The sequence below is a fragment of the Pan paniscus genome, chromosome 18 (genome assembly GCF_029289425.2).
Source record: "Pan paniscus chromosome 18, NHGRI_mPanPan1-v2.0_pri, whole genome shotgun sequence".
In the NCBI taxonomy this organism is placed as follows: Eukaryota; Metazoa; Chordata; class Mammalia; order Primates; family Hominidae; genus Pan; species Pan paniscus.
The window spans coordinates 87,696,330-87,716,003 of NC_073267.2; the positions used below are offsets into that span (position 1 = coordinate 87,696,330).

At 46.1% G+C, this 19,674-nt stretch overlaps 1 protein-coding gene across 1 annotated transcript in view; it reads left to right on the top strand.

The window, feature by feature from the left end:
- Positions 1–19,061, top strand: part of VAT1L (vesicle amine transport 1 like) — a 191,572-nt gene extending 172,511 nt beyond the window's left edge. Inside the window, exons 8-9 of the mRNA XM_003820904.5 lie at positions 10,961–11,044; positions 16,553–19,061. Of these exons, the coding sequence (XP_003820952.1) occupies positions 10,961–11,044; positions 16,553–16,651 (183 nt within the window). The 3' untranslated portion in view covers positions 16,652–19,061. The remainder of the gene's footprint in view (positions 1–10,960; positions 11,045–16,552) is intronic.
- Positions 19,062–19,674: the final 613 nt, after the last annotated feature.

Genomic DNA, 19,674 nt, shown 5'->3' on the forward strand with positions numbered 1-19,674 from the left:
GACTACTGCTCCTCTGCTTGCATGGGGTGAGCCAATTAAATTTTCCCCATGGGTCACGTGCTGAGTCTTGAACACCAGCCAACTTCATTGAGAGCATGAACTGATGGCATGAGTTCAGCTCCAATGGGTTGCAATCCACTGGGGTTAAATAAACAAATCAGGAACTCTGCATTAATGAGTCTAGCTACACAGAGTGAAATATTTTTGAATAAATTTTTCTGAGAGCATCTATCAGGATGCTGCAGCTCCTGTGCTGCCATCTGTCTTTAACCTTGAGGGAAACAGCTGGGGCAGTTTTCAAAAAGGATGGGCTTGAGGAACAAGAGTCTTTGTTGGCTGCGCGTCTATTCACAGAGAAGCAAAAAATTTGGAGACAGGAGTTCCAGGCTGTCACCAAGGGGGCTTCTCCTTGGTGCACTGTGATCTAGCTCCTGCCCACTCCGCTTTGCTGAGTCAACCCTCTCTAAATCACCATGACCCGGGTTCAAGGGCCTCCTGCCAGTCTTTCTCCTTCCTCCCTCGGAGCTGTTCACCTTCTTGTTCCCTCACCTTGCCCTACTCCTGGCTCTCAGATCCCTGGGCCTGTTCCAATCTCTGATCTACATTTTAGAGATGGAGGTGGGAGAAGAAACCATTGTTCTCCAAGGTTTCCATGGCCCTCTTCTTATCCAGGACTGGATCAGTCTGTGACTCACAACAGCCAGGTGGCACCACGGTTATTCATTTGACTTAGGATGATCCCAGATTGGCCTCCTCAACCTCATTCTTTCTCTTAAGCCCCATACCCAGGAATTTCCTGCCATTTTCCCCTTGCTGCCCAGCCAGGATCTCAAACACAACACTAGACATGAATGCAGCCTCTTCTCCTTGGAGAGGAAACCAGGTCTAATGGAAAAGCCCGGGCTTGGCCCCCTGCCTTCTGACCTTACTCCCAGCTCCTCCACTATCAGCTGTGTGATCTCAGGTGAAACACTTAGCATCTCGGAACCTAAGGTTTGTTGTTCCAAAATGAAGCTCAGCAAAGATGATGGGAATGCTATACAGATGTGAATATTGTTGTCATCATTTTTGTCATTATCATCATTGCATTGTGACAAATCCCTCACTGGGCACCCCATTCTGACTAGTGTGTCTAGAGCATCATAGTCCTCCTGGTCAGCTGTGAGTCATCTCTAATTCTTTCTCTCCTCAGTCTCTATGTCATACCCACATCCTAATTTCCAGAACCTGCCAGTAATGCCACGTAATCACTGTGTCCTGTAGCCAGACCCACCCCTCACATCTGCAGGGCCCTGGGCAAGAGTGCAAATGGAGGATCCCAGCCCGTGGTCAGTCCCCTTCTGTCTCCACCCCAGAGTCCCACCCACACCACCAGGAGGGGTCCTGCCCATGTAGTGGGAAAAAGTCCCCATGTGGTCTTGGGGCCATTTGAGAATAGAATTCTGGAAGGCCAGGAACCCAAAGCATGGTCTAGAAGTGTATATGTTGGGGGAGACTTTGCTTTGCATGGCTGTCCCTTTGGCTTCAATCAAAGGGAGCCATAGGTAGGGGTGCTGACATAGGTAGGGATGCAAGTAGAGGAAGGCTAGGGTAGGCCCCTCTAAGTGGGGCCCAGGTCTCAGAGTAGAATCTCTCCTCTGGACTTGGGAGTCAAACAGAACCCAGTTGGAGTCCCCCTTTTATTAGGTGGCCTTGAGTATATCATAGGCGGGACCATCCTATAAAGAAAGAAATAGGCCGGGAGCAGTGGCTCATGCCTGTAATCCCAGCACATCAGGAGGACAAGGCAGGAGGACGGCTTCAATCCAGGAGTTAAAGACCAGCCTGCGCAACATAGCAAGACCTTTTCTCTACAAAAGAAGGAAAGAAGGAAAGAAGGAAGGAAGGAAGGAAGGAAGGAAAGAAAGAGAAAAGAAAAAATATCTAGGCATGGTGGCTCGTGCCTGTAGTCTCAGCTACTTGGGAGGCTGAGACAGGAGGATTGCTTAAGCCTGGGAGGTAGAGGCTGCAGTGGGTTGTGATCATGCCACTGCACTCCAGCCTGGACAATAGATAGTGATCCTGCCTCAAAAACAAAACAAGAAAAGAAACAATCTTAGGGTTCTGGGTGAGGAGGACATAGATAGCTTTCAGAAATCGAGTACAGGGCGCTGGATCCTCAAGTTTTCTCCTAAAGAAGCTTCTAGTGGAGCCAGTAACTGTGTCAGATGCTTAACAGACATCTGCCCTCAACCTTCACGGCAGTTCTATTAGGTGGGTGAGAACCTGGGCCGAGCAGAATAATACCACGCAAACATGCCCACATCCTCATCCCCAGAACCTGTGAATCTGGTACCTCACATGGAAAAATGGACTTTGCAGATGAGATTAAGTTAGGGACTTGGGGGTGGGGAGATCCTCCCGGGTTTTTCAAAGAGGGAGGCAGGAGGAGGGTGAGAGTCAGAGAGATTTGAAGCTCTACCCTGCTGGCTTTGAAGACGGTGGGAGGGACCTGCAAGCAAAGAAATGCAAGGGCTTCTTCTAAAGACGGGAAAGTCAAGGAAATGAATTCCTCCCTGGAAACAAATGCAGAAAGGAATGCAGCCCTGCCGGAGCCTTGATGTTAACACTGTAAAACCCATTTCAAACTTTTGACCTCCAGAATGGTAAGATAATAAATTTGTGCTTCAAGTCACTGTTGGTGGTCATCTGTTACAGTAATAATAGGAAACTGATACAAAACCTTACCTTCACTTTGTAGAAAATAAAGGGGGGAAAAACCCACAGTGTCACAGAGAGGCTGGGGGAACTGCCTGAAGTCACACAGTCAGAGAATGCAGGAGCCTGGATCCCTCCTGAGACTCCCGTGGCTCCACAGTACAGGCTGGGGTCCTCACAGGAGAGGCATATGCATTTGGTAAACAGGGGAATATTGGGGAAGCCATGGGAAAGTGATGTTCACTTCTCTGTGATACTTCCCAGCACAGAAATGATTTGAAGCAATCAGAGACGAGCTGTCTCACTAGCAAAGAGGACGTCTTCGCAATACGTGAAGACCTTCAGAACAAAACCGAAAGTCTTACAAAAGGGCCTTCCACAGTGCAAATAGTGGCTGGTTAGGGACTTCAAGATCTGCCACACTCTCCACTTCCAGACCCCAGGATCTGGCCGCTGCCTTCCCCTCCACCTGCCCTTGTATTTTTCTCCACCACTCTGGCCTCCTCTTAGAGAATCCCACGTGGGATTCAGATCCACCTGGAGCCAAAGCATATGTTCCCCCTCTCCCTGAATCCCTATTGCTCAGCTCTTTCTGTGGCTCACTCCTTCCTGCTCTTCAGGTCTCACCCATCACCTCCTTAAACCCACCTATATTAGTGTCCTGTAAGCTGCTGTTCAAATGACCACAAATGTAGTGGCTTAAATAACATAAAAGTATTATCTTACAGTTCTGAAAGCCCAAAAATCAAGGTGTCAGCAGGGCTGCGTTCCTCGTGGAGGCCCTAAGGGAGAATTTATTTCCTTCCTTTCTTTAGCTTCCAGAGGCCACGTGCATTTTTCTTGCTTCACGGTCCCCCCAGCAAGGGCATCACTCCAAACTCTGCTTCCCTTGTCCCATCACCTGCTCTCTGAGCCAAACCCTCCTGCCTTCCTCTTGCAAGAATCGTTGTGGTTCCATGGGGCCCCCAGATAATCCAGGATAATCCCCCATCTCAGATTTTTAGCTTAATCACTTCTACAAAGTCCCTTTGCCATGTCAGGTAACAAACATATCCTCAGGTTCTGGAGATTAGGGAATGGATGGCTTGGGAGTGTGAGGTCATTCTGTCTGCTTTCCCCAGGGATCTTGTTTAACTGGGTCACTCTACCCCAACCCCTCACCATCTATTCTCCATCGTGGAACACTGCTCACTCCCTTTGTAGCACTTTTTTTTTTTTTTTTTTTTTTTTTTTTTAGATGGAGTTTCACCCTTGTTGCCCAGGCTGGAGTGCAATGGTGTAATCTCAGCTTACCGCAACTTCCGCCTCCCCGGTTCAAGCAATTCTGCCTCAGCCTCCCGAGTAGCTGGGATTACAGGCATGCACCACCATGCCCGGCTAATTTTGTATTTTTAGTAGAGACAGGGTTTCTCCATGTTGGTCAGGCTAGCCTTGAACTCCCGACCTCAGGTGATTCGCCCGCCTGGGCCTCCCAAAGTGCTGGGATTACAGGCATGAGCCACCCCGGCTGCCTGTAGCACATTTTTTTTATGATTATGATAAGCCTATTTAATAAGGGAAACTGTGATTCCCCCAGGACAGAGAGAGAACATCTGTTTCAGCCAGCTCCCGGCCCAGGGCTTTGGTTCTGTTGAGTGACTGAACAAATGAATAAATGAATGAATGAATGAGTGAACGAATGAGTAGTATAGCTATTATCACTCACATAAGATGAGATGCAGAGAGAGGAAGCCAGTTGTTAGAATGATATTACCAACTCAAAGCAGAACCAGGATTCAGCCCTGGAATGTTCCCACTGCCTCCTGCCACCATGCACTTCGGATGCTGTCAAATTGGCCTCCCAGACACCAGAAGTGTCAGAGAAAGTCCAGATGTCCTTTGAGCTTAGAATGTTGGCATCTTGAGGTGCTTAAATGACATGACTCAGATTTCCTCCCTCCACTGTCTGGATGGGAAACCAGCTCTGTTGGAGATGGCCTGAGTAAATCCAGAATCCCAGCCCTGGAAAATCCAGCTGCCAAGACCAGATATGGCCAGCCACGCAGCTGGCCGTGGCATCCCAGACTGGGTGTGGGACCATGGTCCTGATTATGAACAGACTCCGCTGGGCCACCCAGGCTGCACTTAGCAGGCCACCAAGAGAGAGCTGCCCAGGCCAGGGGCTCTAAGATGTGGGGTAGGCAGGACAAAGACCTCTAGGTGAGGCTCAGCCACATGACATCTCACTTTCTCCACATATCCACTTTTTCATTCATTCATTCATCCCAGAAGCTATTGTGTGACAGATGTCCTTTTGCACTATGGACTCTGAGGTAGACACCATTGTCCTGCCCATATAGAGCTGCAATCCCCAATACGGTAGCTATGAGCTATGGGAGGCCAATGAGGACTTCAAGTGTGGCTCATCTGAATTGAGATTTACTCTCAGTGTAAAATACACCCTAGATTCCAAACAGTCCCCCCCAAAAAAGTGTAAATTATTACTTCATTATATTGAGTATATATTGAAATAACATGTTGGATATATTTGGTTAAAGAAAATATCTCAAAATTAATTTCACCAGTTTGTTTTTACATTTCTTGACGTGGTTAATTTGAAAATTTTTAGCCACATTTGTGGTTTGCTTTATATTTATTTTAGATGGCACTGTTCTATTGATTTGCAATGGAGAGGAGAGGCTGATGTGTAACTTACAAGGCTGGGGTAAGGTTGACATCACTAGCCAACTGAGGTGTGAAGGGGTAAGTGCTTGGGCGAGACTGTGAGGTTGAGGGTGGAGGGCAAATACTTAGAAGAGCTCACATCCAAGTCAACAACAGCAAGACAAAGCCAAGGTAGCTCAGGACCAGGGCACTCCAGGAAGGGACCCAGGACGTACAGAGACACAGTGCAGAGAGCCCAGTGAACTTCAGATACATCGTAAGTGGTGGACATGAGGGTGTGATAAAAGGTGAAGAAAAGCAATAAAGCCAGAAAAGGCAACAGTTACCAGCTCCAGAAACATGCAGTCCAGTGCTGTTCCACAGAATTATGTGAGCCACATGCAAAGTTTTAAATTTTCTAGTTTCTAGCCATATTTTCAAAACTACAAAAAACTAATTTTAATAATTGTTATTTCAACATGTAATAAATGTCAACAACTCTTACTGAAATAGTTTGGATTCTTTTTTATGATGATTAAGTCTGTGAAGTCTGGTGTGAATTTTGCACTGACAGCACGTGGCAATTTTTACTAGCCAAATTTCAAATGCGCACTTGCCACATTGACTAGTGGCTATAGTACTAGGCAATGCAGGTCTACTAGACAGTTCTCTTGAATACAATGGGGAAGGGTTTTAAGCAGAAGAGTACTTAAAAAAAAAAAAAGCACCTCTGGTGGTCCCAACGGAGAAGACAAGTCTCCCACGTGCTACTGAGCTTTCTGGAGCCCATCACCACTATCTTCTGGGCACTGTCACCCCCGCCGGGGTGCTTCCACTTATAAACGGTAATTTGGGAGCAATGTCTCTTTTGTGCAGACTTTGCTTTGCCAAGGTGTTATTTGAGAGCAGTTTGGGGTGTTGACAACAGAGGAAGGGGAAGCTGCCCTCTCAGATCCCCCACGGTTCTCACCACCTTTCAGATGGGCACCAGAGGCAAGAACCTTGGATGTTTTATCTGTGAAACTGTGGTGCTTAACTCAGCTAATCATTGTGATGCTTAACTCCGCTTATCATCGGGTTTCTCCTCTGTGAAACTGATGCAGACACTTCTAAGAGGCTTGGTGTGTGTGGATAAAAGGAAGCAACTTATGCAAAGGGCCTCATATGGTGGCCTAACAAAGAATTAATCAAGAAGAGTATCATTTCTTTCCTTCAACATTGCCATGAGAAAGGCTCCAAGAGCAGCCTAACAAGAGGATAGAAATGCACACAGCGTGAATAGGAGGTCAGGCTACTTAAATGGCCTCTTGGAAATACTGCTAATCCTTTATCCATCCTTTCCGTAAGGGACTTCAAGGAGTCAGTTCATTTCAGAAAGAAATATCCAAAAAGCATGCAGATTAGAGGCAGCCCTGCAGGGAGCTTTTTCTCCTAGCATCACAATAAGCTTTAACTGGTGAGAAAACAGCTTTTCAGTTTCTCTGGGCTCTGTCTTACTGGAGAGGCAGCTTAAAAGTTGTTCCTAGTCTCCAAGGAGTTTTCAGATGCTAATAACTTGCCAGGGTGATAAATAACTGAATGCTGGAGAGCCATGATGTGAGACACTACCTACCTCATTCCTTTGCCTTTGAGAGTCAAACAAAGCAGTACGGACTAGGCAGAACTGGGAAAGAGCTTTGGTTTTGAAGTCTGGCAGCCCTGAGTGCCAACCACAATTGTGTCGCAATTAACTACGTAATCTTTGGGTAAATTGCTTCTATTTTTGAGCATCAGGGTACATTATCTGTAAAATGGGGATATATTTTGCAAGGTAATAATTATGTATGTGAGATAAGAATATATTATCTATTATTGCATTTAACTCCCCCACCCCCAACAAACTTAGAGGCACTTATGATCTCCCAGTTTCTGTGAGTGGGGAATCTGGGCACAGCTTAGTTGGTCCTTTGATTCTCACAAGGCTGCAATCGGGGTGTTACAGGAAAGGGGTCCTGATCCAGACCCCAAGACAGGGCTCTTGGGTCTCACACAAGAGAGAATTCAGGGCCAGTCCACAGTGCAAAGCAAAAACAAGTTCAAGAAAGTCAAGTGGTGAAACAATAGCTACGCCAGAGACAGAGTAGTGAGTTCCTGAAAGAGGAGGAACACGTTCACCCTGGGTACAATGCTTGTTTAAATGTAGGATAAAAAAAGAGCATGGGCTGGGCGCGGTGGCTCACGCCTGTAATCCCAGAACTTTGGGAGGCCAAGGCAGGCGGATCACAAAGTCAGGAGATGAAGACCATCCTAGCTAACAAGGTGAAACCCCATCTGTACTAAAAATACAAAAAATTAGCCGGGCGTGGTGGCAGGCGCCTGTAGTCCCAGCTACTCAGGAAGTTGAGGCTGGAGAATGGCGTGAACCTGGGAGGCGGAGCTTGCAGTGAGCCAAGATCACGCCACTGCACTCCAGCGTGGGCAACAGAGACTCCATCTCAAACAAACAAACAAACAAAAAGAGCATGGGGACAGGCTCTGCTACAAGGGTTTGTGATAAAGGATTAATTTTCTTAATTACTGTATTTTGCAAGAATCAATTCTTTTTTTTTTAAAGACAGTCTCGCTCTGTTGCCCAGGCAACAGTGGTTGTGCACTCTGTTGCACAGTGGTGCGATTTCAGCTCACTGCAACCTCCACCTCCCGGGTTCAAGCAATTCTCCTGCCTCAGCCTCCCAAGCAGCTGGGATTACAGGCACCCACCACCACGCCCAACTAATTTTTGTATTTTTAATAGAGATGAGGTTTCCCCATGTTGGCCAGGCTGGTCTTGAACTCCTAACCTCAAGTGATCTTCCCGCCCTGGCCTCCCAAAGCGCTGGGATTACGAGCGTGAGCCACTATGCCTGGCCTGATATTATTATCTTTAAAGCAAAATTAGGAATGCTTCTGTTCTCAAGATATCGAGATATCGTTATCAGGACACTCCCAACTCTGGGTCTGTTTAGTAAACATTATCAATCTGTTCCCTTAACCGTGAGCATCTAGATGCTAGGAATACCTAACTCTCTGGGGATGCAGCCCAGCAAGTCCCAGCCTCATTTTCCTAGCCCTCACTCAGGACGGAGTTGCTCTGGTTCAAATGCCTCTGACAAAGGTGTCAGCTGGGGCTGTGGTCTCAAATGGGGAAGGGTCTGCTTCCAAGGTCTCTGTGGTCGTTGGCAGGATTCAGTTCCTCACTGGCATTTGGACCGAGGGTATCTGCTCCTCATTGACTGTCGGCTGGGGTCTGCCTTCAGTTTCTTGCCATGTGGACCTCTCCATAGGGCAGCTCACAACATGGCAGTTTGAGTCATCAGAACAAGGAAGCATCAAGAATTAGAGAAAGAGGGACTGCAAGATGGAAGTCACGGTCCTTTATTACCTAATTTTGGAAGTGATGTATCATCACTTTTGCTCTATTCTGTTGCTTAGAAGCAAGTCACTAGGTCTAGCCTATGTTGACGGGGAGGGGATGAGTACCAGGCAATGGGGATGACTGACAACCATTTTAGAAGGTGTCTGCTACAATATATGAAGATTCCCGGTGGGTAGTAGCTATAATGAACAAATGTGAAAACCTTTGAAAAGCAGAGCTCACTACAAAAATAAAAGGAATCTACTGAATTATGTATTAGGGTCAAGAAATTTTAACAATCATATGACACTATTAGTCAGAGATCAGGGCCGGGCACAGTGGCTCATGCCTGTCATCTCAGCACTTAGGGGAGACCAACGGGGGAGGATCACTTGAGGCCAACAGTTCATGAGCAGCCTGGGCAACATGGCAAAACCACATCTCTACTAAAAAAAAAAAAAAAAAAAAAAAAAAAGGCAAAAAATTAGCTGAGCACGTGGTGACGCTTGCCAGTAATCCTAGCTACTTGGTAGGCTGACGTGGGAGCATTGCTTGAGACCAGGAAGTCAAACCTGCAGTGATCTGTGATTGTACCGCTTTACTCCAGCCAAGGCAACAGAGCAAGACCCTGTCCCCCCAAAAATGGGTTGATTCCGATCACTGCCAGGTTGTCCAAAGACTGCATTTAAAAGTGCATTTATATTAAATACTGATTTGATAATATGTTACCAGACTGACGCTAAAGTTAAAAGGCATCCATTTCTTCTACATGATGTTTTATCATATATCCATAGCCCTTTCTAGTTATTTTAGTATATGTGTGTTTTTATGGAGCTAGAGATTAAATATTTTAAATATGCATGTCAGTTCTCATTTAGCAATATTACAACATTTAATTCTGCTATGTAGTCTTTGTAATTAGCTGTATATATCTTTATCTTCTTTAACAGCCACATATCATTTCCTTTCAGTAGACACATGTGAGAGTCATTATTTACTTAATCATCCCCTTATCTCTGGGACATATAAGTTGCTTCAATGTTCTGCCATAAAAAGCAATACTGTAATTGAGTATCTTTTGTGTAATAAGTTTTTTTCCCCATAATTTAAATTATGTCTTTAGGATAAAGTTCCAGAAAAGCAATTAGAATACAAACATTTTAATAGCTGTGTCAAGTTGTTATCCAAATGTGTAGAAGGCTTCGGTTTTCATACAAGCAATCACTGCTCTATCAATCAGCCACAGGGTGAGTTCCTCAAAGGCAGGCACTGTATCTTACTTTTTAATTTTGTTTAACCATAGCATCTAGGCTAGAAGCAACATTTAATGAATATTTTTGGACTGAATTAACACAAATTTTAAACATTTGAGACTTCAGGAAAAATATTTAGGCTAGATCTATTAAAACTTTTTTTTTTTCTTAATCAAGAGATGTTGCATTTCCACGCAGATTTCACTGAGATGTGAAGCATGGGCCTGTACCAAGTACCAAGCTCCATGTCGCCCTTTCTGGATTTCATTTAACTCTCATGCCTCCCTCCCCAACCCCACCTCAACAGTTGGAATTCCACATGGCAACAGAATGAAAGGCTCAAAAGGCAAATTGGATTCTGCCGCAACCTTACCGTTTCAGAGGGTCCCAGGAGACACCTGTTGGCCTGGCAAGCCCCCAACATTTGAAAAGAAACAGGAGGCCCTCTTTCCTGGGGAGAATACTATAGTGTTGAGGGGAAACTGCACTTAGATAGAGACAACATTTCCTCCCAATAACCAGAATCGTGAGAATTTTCCTGAGTTCAGTTCAGCCTTGAGTAATGGGTCAATTTAGCCCAACTATGAGTCACAGTTAAATAACACTGAAGTAAGCAGGGCACAAATGACCTTCAGAAAATATCTCTATTGGTCAAAATGTAATCTGACTAATGCACCCTGCCACCCTGCAGCACGTAATTCTGAGAACTCCAGAGAACCTTCCCCCACCCTTTTAAGGAATGTTCATCTACTTATTTCAAGAGCTGTCACCCTCGCTTTTTCGACCCAGAAGATGTTTGCACAAGATCAGTGTGTGTGAATGGCACAACCAGAATGTAGTTGCACCCCAAAGTCCAACATCAACCTCTTAGCCACTAAACTTGAGCCGCAGCGCCCTCTGGTGGTCACTTGACAGTTTGAGTTTTCCAGGCCCCATTTTTAACTGGGGAACATCTCGCCTAACCAGCACCTCTGTTTCTCACCTTTTCGCGCAGGTGAAGGAGGCCATGCAGCGGATTCACGACCGAGGGAACATTGGCAAGTTAATTCTGGATGTAGAAAAGACCCCAACTCCACTGGTGAGTGAAAAGCAGAGGAGTCTGTTCAGTTCCACGCGAGAGAGCACGACGGGTCAATCAGATGCAGACACGGGTGGGGTAGAAGGAAGTACAGGTAGCCTGTGGGCTAGTGGAGGAGACCAGGGGTAATCAAATGATTTCACACATGAGGGATTCATGATAAACTGAGATGAATGCTGAAAATGAAAGGCCAGTGCTTCAGTGAGACCATGTCAAAAGCAATCTGAAGGCATAGGCAGGAAAGCATAGCAACAACAGACCTGTCTATTACAGCTGCTAGCTCTTGGGAGAAATTCCTAGAAAATTTCAATAATTTCACATTCATGTTCCTAACAGAATGATGCCAGCTGCTTCTGAGATGCTCCCTGATGGTTCCACAGATTTTTTTTTTTTTTCTTTCAGAGAGAGAGTCTTACTCTGTCACCCAGGCTGGAGTGCAATAGCACTATCTCAACTCACTGCAGCCCCCGCCTCCTGGACTCAAGTGATCCTCCCACCTCAGCCTCTTGAGCAGCTGAGACTACAGGAGAGCACCACCACGCCCAGCTAATTATAATTATTATTGGCCAGGCAAGGTGGCTAACGCCTGTAATCCCAGCACTTGGGGAGGCTGAGGCGGGTGGATCATCTGCGGTCAGGAGTTTGAGACCAGCCTGGCCAAGATGGTGAAACCCCGTCTCTACTAAAAATACAAAAATTAGCCGGGTGTGGTGTCAGGTGCCTGTAATCCCAGCTACTGGGGAGGCTGAGGCAGGAGAATCGCTTGAACCTGGGAGGCAGAGATTGCAGTAAGCCGTGATTGTGTCATTGCACTCCAGCCTGGGGGACTAGAATGAGACTTTGTCTCAAAAATGATAATAATAATATAAAATAATAAAAATAATGTAAAATGTAAATAATAAAAATATAATTTAAAATATTATTTATATTATTTTTAGAGACAGAATCTCACCATGTTTCCTAGGCTGGTCTTGAGCTCCTGAGCTCAAGCAATCTGCCTACCTCGGCCTCCCAGAGTGCTGGGATTATAGGCGTGAGCTACCACACCCAGCTGTGATTTTTTTTTCTTTTACCAGGATAAAACCCTTATATCCCAGGGATACCACCAGGAGTATAGCATGTCAAACTCACATCCCACCTATTCTCCCCGGGGCCTCTCGAGGAGGGACTATGTAGTGGTGTGGTCAGTGCACAGACCATCCGACTGCACGGATTCAAAACTGTGAGCCCCTGTTTATGACCTGGGCAAGTTACATGACTACTCATCTTTGATCCCCTGTCTGTAAAGTGGAGATTGATAAGTTCCCAGTTAGAATAGCATTCATAAAGCATTGTCTGATATGTACTGAGTTCCAGGTCATCTTTTTTTGAGATGGAGTCTCACTTTGTCACCCAGGCTGGAGTGCAATGGCACGATCTCGGCTCACTGAACTCCTGACCTCATGATACGCCCGCCTCAGCCTCCCAAAGTGTTGGGATTACAGGCGTGAGCCACCGTGCCTGGCCCCCAGGTCATCTTTAACAGAAAAAATATTCGGGAAGGGTTTCTTGTTTCTTCATTTACATACACATTGATTCTTGAAGCTGCATCAGTTCTTTAAAAAAAAAAAAAAAAGAACTAAAATTTCTTGCATATTGTCATGTAAAGTGTTTTTTTGTTTGTTTATTTGTTTGTTTTTCTGAGATGGGGTCTCGCTCTGTCGCCCAGGCTGGAGTGCAGTGGTGCGATCTTGGCTCACTGCAAGCTCCACCTCCCAGGTTCATGCCACTCTACCGCCTCAGCCTCCCAGGTGACTGGGACTACAGGCACCTGCCACCATGCCTGGCTAATTTTTTTGTATTTTTAGTACAGACGGGGTTTCACTATGTTAGCCAGGATCTCCTGACCTTGTGATCTGCCCACCTCGGCCTCCCAAAGTGCTGGGATTACAGGCATGAGCCAACGTACCCGGCCAGGAGTGTGTACTTTTAAAAGTATTTCCTTGACTTGTAACCATAATGTAATTTGGGTATGACAGTCATTTCATTCAATAAAGGACACCTTCAACACTGTAAAACGCCCTCTTGTTAAGTGACTGATACAACATGGATATAGCTTATTAAATACTTACTAAGTTCTAGGGCTGTTCAAACAGATGAGAGGGCAAGGAGAGGGAGGGGAGGGAGTGACTTGGATCCTGAGTCTCCTGTATACCTCTTTGTAGTCTTTAAACATATGACCAAGTCTATTTCAGTCCCATTTGGAGAAGGCAGACAGGCTCTAGGCCCATCCTGGAAGCTTATGGCTTTCAAGAAAATAGTTGGCCCCAATTTCCCACCCTGGGATGCTCCTGTGTCCATCACACATGAGTTGCTCCCAAGTCCTCGGGCTGATAGGAAGGCCTGTCTTACCAAGGGAGGATTCTTACTGGAGCAGATGCTGAAAAATCCACCTTTCAGGGTAAAGGCACAGGATCTGCCTGTGCCACACACAATGTCATTGTCTTTGTTTCTGAACCTCCTGAAGGCTTCTTTTTTGAAATGCAGTCTCACTCTGTCACCCAGGCTTGAGGGCAATGGCACGATCTCGGCTCACTGCAACCTCTGCCTCCTGGGTTCAAGCAATCCTCCCACCTCAGTCTCCTGAGTAGCTGGAATTACAGGCACATGCCACCACACCCAGCTAATTTTTTTAAATTATTTTTAGTAGAGACAGGGTTTCACCATGTTGGCCAGGCTGGTTTTGAACTCCTGACCCCAAGTGACCCACCTGCCTTGGCCTCCAAAGGAGCTGGGATTATAGACATGAGACACTGTACCGGGCCCCCTTGAAGGCTTTTATCCCTGGGACCTAAAGGAACAAAAAGACAGTAGAGAATGGGTATTTGGAGCAACCACGTGGTGGAAAAGAGGCTACGGCCTATCTAGATGGAAAAGCAGACTTGAAGGAAAGGGAGCATGTCTTGAGGTTAAACAGAAGACATGGAGATGCAGGAGGGATCCAGTGAGGTCATTTTAGGGTTAGCACCTGACGGAAGAGGAAACAACTCAAGCTCCAGGTTCCGCAGGATGTGTCGCTGTTCACTCAGCAGGTGCTGGAGGAGGGGACAGAGGTGCCTGCAGAGGTGCTTTCTCCTACTGGAATGACCACCTTTTTTTTTTTTTAAAGACAGTCTCATTCTGTCACCCAGGCTGGAGTGCAGTGGTGTGATCTCAGCTCACTGCAACCTTCGCCTTCCGGGTTCAAGTAATTCTCATGCCACAGCCTCTAGAGTAGCTAGGATTAGAGGTGCTCACCACACCTGGCTAATTTTTGTATTTTTAGTAGAGATGGGGTTTCACCATGTTGGCCAGGTTGTTCTTGAAATCCTGACCTCAGGTGATCTGCCCGCCTTGGCCTCCCAATGTGCTGGGATTACAGGCGTGAGCCACCGCGCCCGGCCATGACCACTCTCAGCCCTCACTCAGCCCCGAATCTGCCCAGCCAGCATGCTGCAGGACACACATTGCTCCTCTAGAATAGTCTGGGCTCTAAGGCGTGTGGGCAGCACCCAGGCAGGGGAAGTCGACTGCTATTGGCAGCTCCAGAAGTAAATTTCCTGGGAAGCACTAAGAGTGGAGTCTCTCCTGCTGAGAGCCTCCTCTTAATGAGGCTGGACCAAAGCAAAGTCGAAACTCATCCTATGATGTGTCATGAGGTCAGAGCAGAGGCAGAACTGCTGCCTCCAGACCCCACAGTACCAGCGGGCAGCCCTGCCCCAGTCCTGGCCATCTGACCAGTGCCCCAAAGAACAGAGGTGGCCTTTCCTGAAGGCTGCTGACCTCTGCTGCCCTTATGGGTTCTGTGTTCACATCACCTCAGGGTCTCCCTTTCCACTGCTGTAGAACAGAACTAACAACAATAATTACTACTATTGCTGCTACTTCAAAGAGTCATAGAGAAGATTAAAAGAACCAATGTCTGTGAGCCAATTGGCATATTGGTGACTATGTATTATAATATACACTACTAAGGGACAGCTTAGCTGGTTAGTTCTTCATTATCCTAAAACACTTGTTGCATATGTACCTAGTTGTAGGGAAGAAAACTGCAGAGACATGGTCCTCTCCCGTGGTGTCTACGGTTTGGCAGGGGCAGATGGACATTGGCCAATGAGCCATTCATATAAATGGGACATTGCAGCTCTTGATCAGTGCTACAAAGAAGAGGTATTTGGGCCGTGAAAGCTCATAATAGGGAGATTGTTCCAGTTAGGGAATTCTGCAAAGGCTTTCTTGAGGAAGCAGGATGAGCCCTAAAGGAAACATAGGTATGGACTGGATGAACTGGGCAGAGGGGGTAGAGGAATGACATTCCAGGGAGAAGGCACTGCACATGGTGTGGCCAAGGGGGAAAACCCAGCTTCAGGTGAGACAACATGGGGAGAGCTGAGATTCAGGGGCCAAATTCCTGTTTGTCAGAATAAGCCTTGAAGCAGCCAGGGACTCAAGTTTGGGAGATCTGGGGCCCAATCTAGATCAGGGGATAAGAACAGAAAAGAAATCTGAGGCACAGATCAGGCAGGGAGATGTTAATGGACAGAACTAATTTGTTCTGAGCCTCTGTCATATGCTCAGCCCTTTGCTAGACTCTTTAGATACATTACTCCATTTTCTTTCACCTGGTTCTTAAAACAAATTTATAAGGTAGGTGGATTTATCGCCACTGTAATGATGGAGGAAATGAAGACCCAGAGGGGTAATCATAACTATGCCAGGTACCAGTGATTAACAAAAGAGAAGGAGTTAGGCAAAATCCCTGTCTTCCCAGAAACTATATTCCAGTGGGGGGAAGAGAGACCAAAAAGCAGATCAATACACCTTTGTTCTGGTTGTTGTATCTGCTCTTCGTAAGTGACAGCATCAAGACTTCAACCCTGGGGACTCTGTGCAGCTGATGCTCTCAATACCCCTCCCACCTCCCCTTGGCATTCGGGTCCCCTGCACTCCAGGGGCACCTCTTGTGGGTACCTGCCCCTCTCTGCCTGAGAGCTAACTCTTGTCACCAGAGCATGCTTGAGGTTTGCACAGAACCTGCGTGGGGTGCAGGGAGATAACTCACCTCCCCTGAGAGCAGCCCTTAGCCATAACATGGCTTCCTCCTCCCTCAGAAGAGACAGCTCTAAGATGTGTCCCCCAGGGTCTCTCAGAGGTCCCCAGCAAGACTGAGTCCCACTGCCCACACAGGAACCAACTTACTAACATACCCTGCATTGGATTCTTCCCCTTTTTGGTCTCATTTCTTCACTCCCCTGCTAGTGCTTCCTGGGATCATCTCCCAAATTCCAGATACTGGTATTCAAATCCTTATCTCAGCACCGTCTCTCGGGGTGCCCAACATATGACAGCTAATCCTGCACTGCCTTCCAGGGAAACAAGCAACCCTAGCTCCTAGCCCCCAAGAAGTCCTCCCATGGAACTCTGTCAGATGCTCAGAGATGACGGGGCTGGGTTACACAACCCTCAATAACATCTTCTTTTGAATTACAGATGGCCAATGACAGCACAGAGACCAGTGAAGCAGGGGAAGAGGAGGAGGACCACGAGGGAGACAGCGAGAACAAGGAGCGGATGCCCTTTATCCAGTAACCGAGGACCCAGGTGGGAGAATGTGAAGGATGGTTTGGAAGACGAGGACCCGGCTGAGAAAACTCTTCTGTGCCCCAGTGAACAAATGCTGTAGTCCAGTGCGTGTCGTGTTTGTCTGCAGTCAGCTGAGCTAAAAAGCTGTTGATCACTGTTGTTTTTTGAAGTGCCAATCCCATGCCATGCAGTATTATGTCCCTCTCCTATCTGTGTATTACACATTCCCCTCTCCCCTGTATCAAAACCATCCATCTGTGGGTTCTTCTTGACAGTTCTAGAACAGCCTTGCAAATTAATACAAGTCCCAGGCCCAATGCCTAAGAGACCAGACGTGGGCAAAGACAAGTTTGGATGGAAAGGTGTTATCACAGAGCCCTGTCCAGCTCCTAGAATTCTTCAGGCCAGTGACACTATTTTGCTGCTGGCCACCCATACCTCTGATGAGAACACTTGCCAATTTGGCCGGCAGAAAGAGAGTAGGCCAGATGTTTTCACGAGCCCACAAATTTAGAAACTCTCCTAGTAGTACTTTTTCTCTCTCCATTTAAGAGACAACTATGGTCAAAAGTTTGAGCCATTCTCTTCTACCCCTTCAGTGTTTGACCCTTTCACTGGCTCTTATCTGTAAACACAGGGAGGCAGGTATGGATTTTTCACAGTAGACAATGGATCAACAGCATGAGTTTGAGGACCTGCTGTGAAGATTTCTCCTCCAAAATACATCTCATGGGCAGGATTCTTCCTGCTCCATATCAGTTTCAATTTTAAGAAAACACCACATACAAGACACATTCAGAAGTCATTCCTGAGCATTGCTGGTGTTTGCACACTTGCCACCGGCATTACCAATTCTGTAAATTTCAGTTCCTGGTGGAAAGTGACCACTTTGACCATGGATTTCCCAAAGAAGAGTTCCTTTGCAGACCATAGGTGGAAAAGTCAATGAGCATCTCCTTCCTTGCCAAAGCATGTCCCAACATGTAACGAACTCTAGGGATACAAAAGGTTTATATTCAGCATCTGATGCCGATGTACAGTTCCTCCCCTCCCATTTATAAACACCAGTGTAGAATCTGCAGCGCCCTGCTCTTCGGAAACCAAGGAACAAGCCACCTGCTCACACACCTTGTTCAACTTTTCAGCTCCTAGGGAACCCCACCCCCATGCAATTTGACTGTGCTTGAGAGGTGAATACAGTTACCTTCGAGAAACAGAGGGAGCTCCTCACCCCGTCCTTCCAGTCCTTTTGGCTAAAATGCTTAACTATCACTCACAAACCAATCTGGAGATACCAGGAGCTCATTTGATTCATACCCCAACTTTGTGTTCTGAAAAACATCAGAGGGATTTTACATTGCCCAGTTTCTCCACCAACAAGCCTTAGGGTGGACCCAACCCTTTCCGCAAGTGGTAGGAACGAATGCATCTTAGCAATTACCTGATTTCCAAAGTCCTTTTGTAGCAAATGTCACCTCATTCGTGGTCTTTTTTCCTATCCTAAGCTTATGATGATGAGTTACGTATGCCAAATATTTATCTGAAGAGTTTCTCCTCATTGTGAATGTGTATGTAAAATATGAAGACAAGAAAGGGTGCTTTCATCTGAGGAACCAAGGGGTGAGAGTATCCCAAAGGAGGACACCAGCATCATCTTTTCTTCGTACTCCAGGACCCACCAATATTCCAGTTCTGGGTCATTTAGAGAGATAATGGGGCGTTTATTCCCCTATTACCTTTGCTAAGTGCTATATTATTGGCTGTTTCTCCCGTAACCATGCTGAAAAGGGGGTCTTAGGGAGAACTGTCATCCAAGTGGCATTCCTAGTAAGTTGGGTAGAAATGACATTTTCCAGAGCTGAAGGAGTGAAGAGCCCTTGGCCATACTAGGGCTCTCCTTCCCCCGGGGAGTGGGAACTCAGCCACATTCAGAATTCATATCGCCTTTGTTATGTCCAGAGGAGAGGCATAAAAAGGCACTCTCCCCCACCACCCCTACCAAATCTGGGTTTGGTTTGGTTTTGTTTAACTAGCAAAGTTAATCCAGTAATCGCAAATTACTCCAGATGGTTAAAGAAAACCCTTTCAGAATACAGAACGAGAAAACTAGAGTTTGACCAATAAAACCAATTTCTGCCATGAAGAACCGGAGGACGCAAGTTAATTGTTTAACATACTCTCATTTTAAGCACCTTCTTTCCTGTCTCTTGATTGTTTTTCTGAAGGAAGTGTAAAGAATGTCTCAGTCTGCCTTAAAGGAACTGTGAAGGCTTCTCCGTAATTTAAGTTTGATTGAAGTGAACTGAAACATTGTCTAATGTCTTTGTGGCTTTAGAGCTTTTGTTATATTGTGCCTACAAAGCAAATTATGTTTACATAAAAATATAAATAAAGTATTCAGCATAGCAAAACCTCACCTGGCATCTGCTATTCCACATAATTCATTGCTGGATAAGCAGTCGCACTATTAAATATGCAATGAATGGGGAACTGAAACAGGAAAAGTTAAAAACCTAATGGGAGCATCTCCAGATAAGAAACTAAAGACCACATGGAGAAAATAGGGGTTAAGAGGAGAAAAGCCTTTAAAATCACTTTCAGGTTCCCTCAAACCAGAAAGTAAAACAATTAGGTTAAAAAATATATATATATTGAAAACATCCTATGGGCCGGGCGCGGTGGCTCACACCTGTAGTCTCAGCACTTTGGGAAGCCGACCCTGTGGATCACTTGAGGTCAGGAGTTTGAGAAAACCTGGCCAACACGGTGAAACCTCATCTCTACTAAAAATACAAAAAGTAACTGGGTATGGTGGTATATGCCTGTAATCCCAGCTATTCAGGAGGCTGAGGCAGAAGAATCACTTGAACCCGAAAGGCAGAGGTTGCAGTGAGTCGTGATCACACCACTGCACTCCAGCCTGGGTGACAGAACGAGACTCGGTCTCAGAAACAAAACAAAACCAAAAAAAACTATCATATGATCATGATGACAGTGATGATACAGATAACGATAATAGAATAACAATA